At 45.2% G+C, this 11,472-nt stretch overlaps 1 protein-coding gene across 3 annotated transcripts; it reads right to left on the bottom strand.

Annotated features, from left to right (window-relative positions):
- Nucleotide 1: 1 nt before the first annotated feature.
- LOC117397167 (cilia- and flagella-associated protein HOATZ-like) lies at nt 2-8,443 on the bottom strand. 3 transcript variants are annotated; one of them, XM_059009728.1, is made up of 6 exons: nt 8,055-8,435; nt 7,761-7,799; nt 7,604-7,674; nt 2,070-2,129; nt 1,123-1,175; nt 2-146 (listed from the first exon to the last, which is right to left on the bottom strand). In XM_059009728.1, exons 1-6 carry the CDS (start codon nt 8,257-8,259, stop codon nt 80-82), a joined length of 495 nt encoding a protein of 164 aa, XP_058865711.1. In that variant the 5' UTR covers nt 8,260-8,435; the 3' UTR covers nt 2-79. The 3 variants fall into 3 exon arrangements, with proteins under 3 accessions (XP_058865711.1, XP_058865712.1, XP_058865713.1); XM_059009729.1 differs by lacking the exon at nt 7,761-7,799 and having other exon boundaries at nt 8,055-8,443; XM_059009730.1 differs by lacking the exon at nt 1,123-1,175 and having other exon boundaries at nt 57-146; nt 8,055-8,442.
- Between the last annotated feature and the right edge of the window lie 3,029 nt (nt 8,444-11,472).

Genomic DNA, 11,472 nt, shown 5'->3' with positions numbered 1-11,472 from the left:
CCCCCCCGGATATAGCAGACAGGCTTCCCTGGAATTGACACTAAATGGAAGGACAGTCCTGCTTCTCTCTGCCCAGGTGTCAGTTGAAGTCTCTGAGGCTCCGCAGGGTCTCCCAAGCCTCTTCAGAGCTGTCTGCTGCAGTGGAGCTGTGAACAGGAATACAGCAAGGGCTTCAATTAGCTTGATATCAGCTCACCCCCTGGATGTGACAAGCGACCATTAAGATAACATTAACCCCTGCAAAACACACAGCATAACTCCCAGTGATTCTATCTGCTGAAATCAATATGCCTCCGGGGACTGTTCAAGCTAAATCAATAGTCAGTTCATAGCGGTCAGGGGCCAGCACAGACAGCACCGTTCTGAGACTTCATAACACAGAGAGAATCTGGTGATAAAGTGGATTGAAATCCTGTGCCTGGTGCCAGGGCTCTGTTAAAGTGCCTGCCTGCCAGACCACTGATCTATCCAAACCTCGTTAATGAGCTGGAATCGCTGATCGTGGAAAGTGAAGCCCAGTCAGCTAAATCCAGACTGCCTGGAGAAGCGTTTCTACATGGAGCAGCGTGCCAGGGGGTTTCAAACTGGTGCTGTAATCAATCAAAGTGATGGCAGCGCGCACACACCCGTCCACCGGGGGGTGTGTGTGGGTGGGGGGTGGGGGGTGGGGGGGTTGAACATATCTCGTGAAGTGTGCAATCCTCTAGCTGTTTCAGCAGCTTTCTGTTCTCTGTTCTTGGCTGTGCATTGTAGCTTTTATGATAAAAGGATTCAGGCACATCTGCTGGGCTAGTCTCACAGGCTCAGCAGGTTCGAATGACACAATCTGGTTTTCATGAGCGCACTGTTACCTGTTCACGGTGCTTGCAGTCCTGCAGAGTGCAGCGCAGTTACTTCACACTTGTGTTTAAGAAGTCTGTGTTCAGGTGCTTTGACTGGGAGTTCAGGAGCTGCTCTTCAGCTGTGTGTCTCTTTGTACATTTCAATGCAGCTCTTCTACTCATAGGAGTCACATGAATCCAGTCCAGGTTTACCATCATGTGTGGGTCTGTCATGCGGGAGCCTGGGAGACTCAGTGCATGCTGGGTAAGATTAATCGATTTGTTTAAACTCCGGTCTTACCTTTGAACTTTTGGGGTATATTTCGGTTGGTATGGACGAGATAGCAGTTCTTTCTGAAAAGCACAAATAAATATATAAATATAAAATGTTGTTTGTGTCAATAAGAAATGGCAATGGCTAGTTTGATGGGAACGACAGAAGTGGTGTTTCAGGTGTAGCTGTCATGAGGTGTTGGTGTCGTGGTGCAGCATATTAAAATCTCCACTCCAGGGCTGCCTTGACTCACGGGTGCCATCATCACCTCGTAACTCCACAACCATGCCAATACATCTGGACAGATTGATGAAGTTCACTTTAAAACAGGGGTAAAGACCTTGACAAAACGGTCCCCTGTGTGTTGCATATCTCTCGTGAAAAGGGATCTGCGTGATGAACACACCTGAATTTAACTGTGCCACATCGCCACCACAAAGTGTGCGAACGTATCGGTCCCATCATGCACTGCTCTGCGTGTTCCACTGCTGGGAAGGCTGTGCTCTGCTCGCTGGGGAATCGCAGTGTAACGCAGACGGGGAATCGCAGTGTAACGCAGACGGGGAGTCGCAGTGTAACGCAGACGGGGAGTCGCAGTGTAACGCAGACGGGGAGTCGCAGTGTAACGCAGACGGGGAATCGCAGTGTAACGCAGACGGGGAGTCGCAGTGTAACGCAGACGGGGAATCGCAGTGTAACGCAGACGGGGAATCGCAGTGTAACGCAGACGGGGAATCGCAGTGTAACGCAGACGGGGAATCGCAGTGTAACGCAGACGGGGAGTCGCAGTGTAACGCAGACGGGGAGTCGCAGTGTAACGCAGACGGGGAGTCGCAGTGTAACGCAGACGGGGAATCGCAGTGTAACGCAGACGGGGAATCGCAGTGTAACGCAGACGGGGAGTCGCAGTGTAACGCAGACGGGGAATCGCAGTGTAACGCAGATGTAATTTTGAGAAGAACGACATGCCCCACCTTGATTCGCTCAGCCCTCTGTTTCCGGAGGAGCTCCATGATATCTTCTCTCTTTCTAGCCTGTGGAAAAGACAGTGGAAAGGTAAATGTCAAATCGGAACTCCTTTTGGACACCAGCGAGCCTAGGATTATACTTGAGGATGTGAATGATCCTGCAATGAAAGCAGTAGCGTGAGTCACCACATTCTGCAGCATCACCCTGCTTTTAAATCACGTTGAAATGCGCGGCGCTTCATCAATGTAACAAGCCCTATTTACTGATGCTACTTCTTCATTTTACTGTGAAGCACGGGCTCCAGGAAACATAACTCACCACCAATGCATTCTGTAATTCCTGCTGTACACCGTTTAGTTCACTCGCTATCTATCATGCAGATGATTTGTTTAGCTTGGTATGTTTTCTTCTTGTGGTTTAGAGTCACTTTGTGTGATTTTCTGTTTCGGTCGTCCCATCCGTCACAGCCTCAGCAGAGCTCTTGGGATCATGTCTAAAGCTGGGGGAACATGAAGCCACTTTTTCAGGAACAGCGGCTTGACCTAGTTTGAGGCACGTTTGCTGTATCAAACCCCGTCTCTCCCCTGGTGTGCCGTGCAGTGACCTGACACTTGTTCCCTCAGCTTCACCTCCTGTACCCTGGAGAATGGTCACTAGGGCACCACATGTACTTGGAGGTTAGACGTGATTCTGAGCACTCGGTGGACTTCTCCTGATAAGAGAGTTGCAGCCGATATTCAACTAACAGGTAAGTTCGACTGCCAAACCAACTGTTTATATAATTTACTGTAAAAAAACTGCACAGGCTGGAACACGTGCGGGCCAATGAGATTGCTCCCTCTATTCCTTTATCAAATGTATCCGTTAAGTAAACCGTCTGCCGCCCTTCGCTGTGCGCTACTAAAAGACACCTTGTTCCTCTCGTTTCTCTTCAGAACCCCCAGATCTTTAGGCATGAAGTTAATGAGCCAGAATTCAGGAAGAGGTTTGAAAGGGTCGTTAGTTAAAGAGGATCTGAACAAATCTCTTTCCCAGATGAGCAATACTGTGAGGGAGTGCTCCTCCCAAGGGATCCGCATCCAATCAGAACCTCATAAATCCCAGCTGATCCAGGACGGGCTATCGAGAGCTCACAGGAAATTCAGCTCAAATCTACAGCTGTGCTTCCCCTGGTCTGTTGTGCTGTACTGCTGGATCATGAATGCTAATGTACCACTGTCCACAGTTACAGAGAAGTAAACACAAGGGTTTTCTATTATTTTCCACAAGTGAGTTGTAGAAGCAGATACAGTCAAACTGCAGCACACTGATTTTTAAAAATGCATTTTTAACTAGCAGACAATGACAGGAGCCCTGTCAGAGTGGAGATGCTGGTAATGCACAGCAATGTGTAATAAAGCATGGTAAAGCACAGCAATGTGTAATAAAGCATGGTAAAGCACAGCAATGTGTAATAAAGCATGGCAAAGCACAGCAACATGTAATAAAGCATGGTAAAGCACAGCAATGTGTAATAAAGCATGGTAAAGCACAGCAATGTGTAATAAAGCATGGTAAAGCACAGCAACGTGTAATAAAGCATGGTAAAGCACAGCAACGTGTAATAAAGCATAGTAAAGCACAGCAACATGTAATAAAGCATGGTAAAGCACAGCAATGTGTAATAAAGCATGGTAAAGCACAGCAACGTGTAATAAAGCATGGTAAAGCACAGCAACGTGTAATAAAGCATGGTAAAGCACAGCAACGTGTAATAAAGCATGGTAAAGCACAGGGAAGCACTGTAAAGACCAGTAAGGTATAGTAAAGCATATTAATAAACATGGGTAAGCCAGGGGTGGTAAATGCAGAGTATAACCATGATAAAAGAATGGTGAAAGTGCTACTATACTGTGGTGATGTGTTCGAAGGACAGGCACAGCATTCTGAAGTGGCGTTGACATTGCACCCCGGGTATGCTTTGTTTTTGTTCACAGACTGTCCTTAGCATTAAAAGATTAGCGTGCTATGAGAGATGGTGTGCGGTACAGAAATGAGTCCATCTCAATACACTCGTATAACCTTCATAATGAATTGATGTGTGTGGGTGAGGGATAGCGCGGCCCCCCTAATCACATGGACACAGTTAGCTGTAATCGGGGCTAATGAATGAAAAGCACTCTGCTAGTATTAATCAGAGAGAACATTACTGCTGAGTGGAGGGAGCAGAGCAGCAAGCCTAGCTGTTTTAAACCAGCCCAGCATTTAAACCAATTCCTGGATCACACTCCCCTAAACATGAAACCGACAGGGCAGCAACACGAAGACACGAAGCACCTACAGTGTTAGGACCGAGACTGCATCTAAAAAACAAAACCACAGGAACATCATTCAGAGCTTTTATTAAACATCACGCAATCAAGGAACATATCAAAGCGATATCGCACAAGTCTACCGGAAGCCTTCAGAACAGTATATGAAACTCTGCAAATTCAATATGTTAACGTAACATTATTCAGCAGGTTTCATTCGACTTTATCGAGAAAAATGAGTTCAGTTCTATATAGAGGGTGATGTAGAGAATCGAATACGAAATACCAAGCTTCATGACAGTCTGATAAGCAGTGCTGCAGATATATGACACGTGACAGTGTGACACACAGACGGATGCCCTCTCTGATATTTCATGAAGCAGTAAACATTTGTCTAAACATTTGTCTACTTGGCCTTCTTCGAAGTAAAACCTTTTTTTTTTTTTAATGGAGTGTAATTTGCAAAGTCGTTTTGTTCTGTACGTATCTGCAAGAAGCCATTCGGATTACAAAAATGCTGAAATTGACCAAAGAACACTGAAAAAAACTAACTCTGTGATTTCTAAAGCCTGAGAATCAAACTTCATCCCAGCAGCTAAACCGGCTGTGAGGGACTTCCTCTCTTCCCATGGATTGAGGACAGCCATGGCCTTCCAGCTCTCGTGACATCGTGTGCTGACAGGAGAGCCAGTAACACAGATGAGAGGCTCTGCTCTGCTGGCCTGCAGACACCACCCCACACAGCTGTCAGGAAACCGCAGGAGCGCGCAGGAAAGAGATGTGCAGCGACCCACAGGCAAGGAAGCAGGGACAGGGAGCCAGGACAGGGGGACAGGCCTCCAAACAGCATTTCCTTCCATTTTCTATTGTTTGTTTTAAGAATCCTACATTTCCTGTTACAAGTACTGCAGTGTACTACAGTCCTGCAATAAATCGCAGAGTCCACAAATGGCTGAATTATAGCCGCGGATGCGATTTATTAAATGGTTAAAAAGCTTTCCTCCAATATATCAGCCGGATCGCCGTCGCTGTCTTGAGGAGGCATTAAAAAAAAAAAAAAAAAGCGATGTAGTGAAAAGTGTAAAGCATAAATCAAGGGAGATTGTGATGAGGCTGTATTATGTCTGTAATGCTGTGCTCAGATTTGGTCTCTGCAATATTATCTTTAATAATGAGGTATTAGGAACTTGGCAAGCATTCAGGAGCCACGCTGGAAAGGCCTCACAATTAGATACATTGTGTTAATACTACACGGTGGTCCATTCACTTAAGAGGGGCTCGTCCCGAGGGTTTTAACTCATCATTCTCCTGTGACCTGGCTTAGGAAAGTGGTTTCAGCTCCAGGGCAGTAATTCTGTACCGAGGGGGCGGCTGCATGCACCATCAACACATGCATTATATGATCCCGGTCTAGGAGCCGCAGTGGATTAGGTTCTAGCCGACAAAATGATTCCCTCAATATGACCCACTTCCGTTCGCTACATAGGCCTCAAGTGTGTGGTTTAGAAACGCATGTTACAGCAAGCACAGTGATAAACGAGGCCCTGCTGATAAACAGCCAGACAGCAGCAGTACGGATTGGTATTCCATTGCACCACTGCCTTCGTAAACTACAGCAGGATGTAATTCAGACACTTACACTGCAGCAAGCCCTTTACAGCAGCGGACAAGAAAGCCTGATTGTTGCTATTGATCCAGTCTGTCTATGAAATGGGATTGGGCTAATTCAATTAACGCAGGACCGCCCCACAGGACCTGAAGGGGCTCGCTGCTCCATGGGGGGGTGCAGTTTAACCCTTTGGTTTGCTGAGATCTCCCAGGGGAGTTTTGGAAGATCAGTCTTCATGGGACAATACTCCTTAAAGGACTGCGACTTGCAGGACAGAGTGTCTGAATCACTTCAAGAGATGCGCTGTAATATTCATTCAGTAAACATGTTTTTTGTGTGTGTGTTTTTTTTTATAGTACAGATTTACCATTCGAATTATAAATGAATACAAGGTCTCAGCTTGATGGATATTAAGTTATAGATTGCTGGCTAAGCCAAGTTCAAAAATGAACAACTTCAACCTGATAATCCTTTGCAGAGCGCAACGCTGGCACTGCTGCTCTGCACAGTCTGCGCTTCACTTCTCAGCATTACACTGCATTAAGAAAATGAAGCCGAATGCATTAGCAGGCCATTAGGAGATATAACCTTCCTTCAGAGCGGGGCTGTATTGTGATCCACTCTTAGATATCCTCTCATAATGTTACTGGGCTGTTTACCCAACAGAGAGACGTCAAGCTAGTGCACTGCAACGGTACTTGATGTGTAAATAATCTCATAAATATGACCTGCTGTGGACTTCCATTCATTTTGACAATGTAGTGCATGAACAGCAAAGTGTTGTGAACCAGCAGGGCTCACAAACAGAGCGACACACCTCATCACATACGGGATGGCAGCTTTGCCCTAGTCTGTAAGAACGATTCTCTTGTAACTGTGCTGCCCTTCTCTTGTGTTTCACGGTGCTGTGGAGGACGTGACGATAGCAATGCCTGTGTTGAATGCTTTCTCTTCTGCGCACAGACAGACAGAGGCGGAGTGCCAGCCCCTCAGAGGAATGAGCGATCCTCTGATAAGCCTCTGAGTGCTTGTCAATACACTGCCAGAGAGACTGCAGCTCCCCATATGCAGCACCGCAGCGGAGCTCAGTGCTCACAAATCACATCCTTCTTATCAATCGTTCGTCAGGCCAAGGCAATGGATTGCACCGCTTTCAAGGGGAAACAGGCTGTCAATGGAGTTCATTGAGCTCTATTAGTTACTGTGTTTACAGTACAGGAGCTTTCTGTAGATAACTACAGTGGTGCCAGAAATAATTCAGACAGTTACTGTGCTCTTACACCAATAAGCGATGGCTGTGCTGTTATCATAGTCTGGATCATTTATTGTACAGACAATGTGTTGTGGATGCAATCCCGATTGCAGTGTGTCCAGGTCCAGACTCCCTCCTGCAGTGTGTCCAGGTCCAGACTCCCTCCTGCAGTGTGTCCTGGTCCAGACTCCTTCCTGCAGTGTGTCCAGGTCCAGGCTCCCTCCTGCAGTGTGTCCAGGTCCAGACTCCCTCCTGCAGTGTGTCCAGGTCAAGACTCCTTCCTGCAGTGTGTCCAGGTCCAGACTCCCTCCTGCAGTGTGTCCAGGTCCAGACTGATTTGTGGTCAGCCTGCACAGTGTTCATTACAGAGTTACTCAACTGTCTTACCTTCTCTAAGTACCCCAGTTTTTCCTCCGTTTTCTCCTTGATATACGCTTCTAGCAGGAATGGCTCTTTTCCTAAAAACAGAGACCAGAAATCACAACCAGTTTGAATAAAATAACACAGTTTCCATACGACGAAGAAATGCCTGCGTCTTACTTACTGGTGTCCACAGCTGGAGGTGCATGCGAAATACGTGCATCTGAAAAAGTGAAGAAAAACCGGATTCGTTTAACTGTTGTTACAACCTTAATTATATCTCACAAAATACTAACGAGCAATGTCGTGGCGTGTTTTAAAAAGAAAAGTGACGTCAGCATTACTGCGTTTCTAATCACTTACAATACTGCACATGAAAATGGATAGCCTTTTTTATTACCGCTAAAATGTTTTAAGAGCCCTATTCAAGCGTGTTGTAAACTATTTCAAAGCACAAAGAGAAACAGATATCACTCACTTTGCTGGCTGCTGTTTGCGACTTTGAGTCGCTGCCTAATGTCGCCAGAAACCAACCGAGACTCCCACGGCGGGTGAAGCGAGACGGAATTCCAGAAGACTTTCGCGAAGTCAACGTCTTCCTCTTTAGACCCTGCGAAGACGAGGCACTGGCTGTCAAACTCGGACTGTCCTTCGGTCTGCTCCCTATTCTGCTCAGAAGACATGTTTGTAACGCTCCGTTCTTCACACGGGACCGGAGACCGCACTCAGGAAGTGTCGTCATGGAGATCTCAGGACGCCGTGAGTGTTGCCCTGGAGACGCGACGCGCAGGTTCTCATTGGCTGCCCTCTTCACTGGCGCTTACATGTGGAGATATTTCGGTCCCCGTTTTCAAAAGTAACCTGCAGATTTTCCTGGCTGCGGGACAATTGACTCCACTTCATTGAGTCCTAAGATATCCTGGCCACCGAGTCCCCCGATCAGACGTGGATTCATTCTTCAGCACCGGCTCATTATTTGCGTGTTTGTGGGAGGGCCCCTTAGTGCCCCACATCGTTGTGTTGTTTTTGCTAATTTGTCTTTAGCACGGGCAGAATACCTTTTCCCGATGTGACCCCTTATGACATGGGACCGGGAGGCGGGTACAGTATATAAAACCTAGCACCGCATGTCTTCCGTTGTGTGGACAGCATCGACTAACTTATTTAAAATAAACAGATTTAAAATAACTTTTCATTTCAACCGGCATCCCTTAAAAGCGCCTCTCAGTAACAGCAGAGCGAAGTGTAATAAAGCAGCGTGAATGACGTTTTTATTAACATCTTTATTCCATGTTCGTTTATACAAACGGGCACGCAACATGCAATGATAAACAATTGAAAGATGCCCTGAGGCTTCACTTCCATTGAGATCAATAATGTACAGCATGTATATTTAGCACATCAGATCTATTTTTCACACTACAGACTTTGCATCGTGTGTTGAAATGGAGGGGGTGTCTTTCGTTTCTGTTATGTATGTTCTAATTGAAATGAAATCATCTGAAGATTCACATTTAGTATTGTCTTGTAAAACACGTGGTTTAATTCCCTACACAGTCAACACACGCATCAGGCGCATTAGAAAACACGTCATTTATTAAGAACAATAAACCACACGCATATGACGTCATACAGAAACGCTTTTCAGATGTAATATGGTAATAATTACAGGTTACATAATACAGCATTGTAAACAATGCGTTATCCGGATATTTGGTTTTGATATTTCCACTGTATTCCAGGCGCAAGTGTTTCTTGGGTTTTGCATTGGCAGCTGCTCCCAGGTCCCGTTTACATGGCTGTGTGGCTAGTGATTGATGGGACACCGCAATCAGCTAACTACACTGCCAGGTAACCAGGCTGAACCAAGCTATAGACACGCCCGCATAATCAAGACATGATGTTAGCAACTAACACGACAACTGAGCAACAGAAATCCAGTTCAGATAATAGCAAAACCACAACAGCTAGAACATCATCATCCTCACAATAATCATCATCATCATCATCATCATCATCATCATCATCATCATCACAATAATCATCATCATCATCATCACAATAATCATAATCATCATCCTCATAATAATCATAATAATCATCATCATCATCATCCTCATAATAATCATAATCATCATAATAATAATAATAATCATAATAATAATAATTATAATAATAATGATAATAATAATCTTAGAGCAGGTGATCTTCTGAAACAGGTGTGGGTCCAGGTTTTACTGTTTTATAGTTTTATCGATTTTACTCCACATATACGAGAATATCTGATCTTCCGCTAATCCACACAGCAATGCAGTTGGTTGGTCGTTATCGGTACCCATTCAGTCGGTAGTGTGGTTAGTGATTGTAGGCTGAATTCAGACAATCATCTAACTACACTGCCTACAGATCAAGTACAGCTCACTGCGTCGGTATGCGGAGCGAAGGGCACCAGAGCCTAAAACAGAAAAAGAGATCGAACGCATGGGCTTTTAAAAAGGTACAGTATAGGGGCTTCATGTGAACACAACAGGGTTACAAAGTTTAAAACATTGAAAAACAGATCCATACAATACTGGTGTCTACAGAAAAAAAGGTAGACAACTGATTAGTGAAAAAAAAGAATACATTCATATTACACATCTCTGCAATGACACGGAGAAACACTTAGTCCATGGATATAACTATATATTTCATATATGAAAAGCAATATTACATTAACACAGTAGGCCTATACCTTCAAATATAAAAAAAGAAAAAAAAAACACATTCTTTTTTTTCTAAGATATACATAACTGTGTGTAAAGTCTGTGATTAATACCTGACAGTTTAAAGAACAGCGCGGTGTCGGGATCTTCCGAATTGAGAAACGACCCGCTTGTCTCCTCCTGAACAGCTTGCGTACCCTAAACATTCCTCTAGTGTTTGTAAACCACCTGTAGTCATGGGCGGGTCTCCGTGACGTCACGAACCAGGTGGAGCTGCGTGCGCTGTCCTGACAAACACAGGTGTTTGATAGTTTACAGCTGTCGAGTTGCCATGACAGTATATAGCACCGCGTTGCTCAGTTTTTAGCTGAATAAAGACGGCCACTTTGTTTTGTTCTTGTAATTAACAGTGCACTGGCAGTACTGAATCATTAGGGTTCACATTTGAAGCCTGCCCAGTGCCCGAACCGGGCCTTCGGGTTTTGTGAAAGCGCTGCTGTTTACAGAAAGTTTTTTGTAAACACAAAGCTAGGCTTTTTACCAAAACAGATGTTAACATTACGAAACTAGTCACTTTCTAAAAGCAAACACACATTTAACTCATGAATGCTTTACACAGCAAATACAGTACAAGATATTTTAGCATTATGGGGTGTAAAAAAAATGTAATGAGCAAACTCACCAGCAGAGCAGGTAACTCGCTGCTGGTTACTGCATCACAACATCCATGCGGTCTGACCAGAGGATATTGGGGCGAGGGACATCTCGTTTCTCCACTGGATAGTGAGCGGTATGCGATCTCTGAAACGGCTGCACTCACTCTAAATGAGGGCAGGCTTTATAGCGACGTGTGAGGCGTCGCGTCCCAACAGAAGTTTAAATTTAGCGCCCTGGAAGGCGGGTTTATAGACCTGAAGCCGGAGGCGCTAGGACCTGGCGGACTGTGCCAGAGTGAAAGGAAAGCAGCGGGATCATGGAAACCTTTTTGCTCCAATGCTGAGAGTTTACTGTAAATACACGAGCAGCTAACTGTGCTTTACCATGCTTTCACTGTGCTTTACAATGCTTACATGTGCTTTACCATGCTTTCACTGTGCTTTACAATGCTTACCTGTGCTTTACAATTCTTCCCTGTGCTTTATCATGCTTTCACTGTGCTTTACAATGCTTCCCTGTGCTTTACCATGCTTT

The sequence above is a fragment of the Acipenser ruthenus genome, chromosome 39 (genome assembly GCF_902713425.1).
Source record: "Acipenser ruthenus chromosome 39, fAciRut3.2 maternal haplotype, whole genome shotgun sequence".
NCBI classification, from domain to species: domain Eukaryota; kingdom Metazoa; phylum Chordata; class Actinopteri; order Acipenseriformes; family Acipenseridae; genus Acipenser; species Acipenser ruthenus.
Note: the sequence above shows the minus strand (reverse complement) of the source record. Positions and strands in the feature narration are given on the sequence as shown.

Bases quoted from the DNA above. Each gene is read 5' to 3' on its own strand.
- LOC117397167 (XM_059009728.1), bottom strand. From the start codon at position 8,259: ATGTCTTCTGAGCAGAATAGGGAGCAGACCGAAGGACAGTCCGAGTTT. The intron at 7,675-7,760 runs GTAAGTAAGACG...CTCTGTTTTTAG, and splicing joins ACCTCCAGCTGTGGACACCA to GAAAAGAGCCATTCCTGCTA. The intron at 1,176-2,069 runs GTGGGGCATGTC...TGTGCTTTTCAG, and splicing joins AGAGGGCTGAGCGAATCAAG to AAAGAACTGCTATCTCGTCC.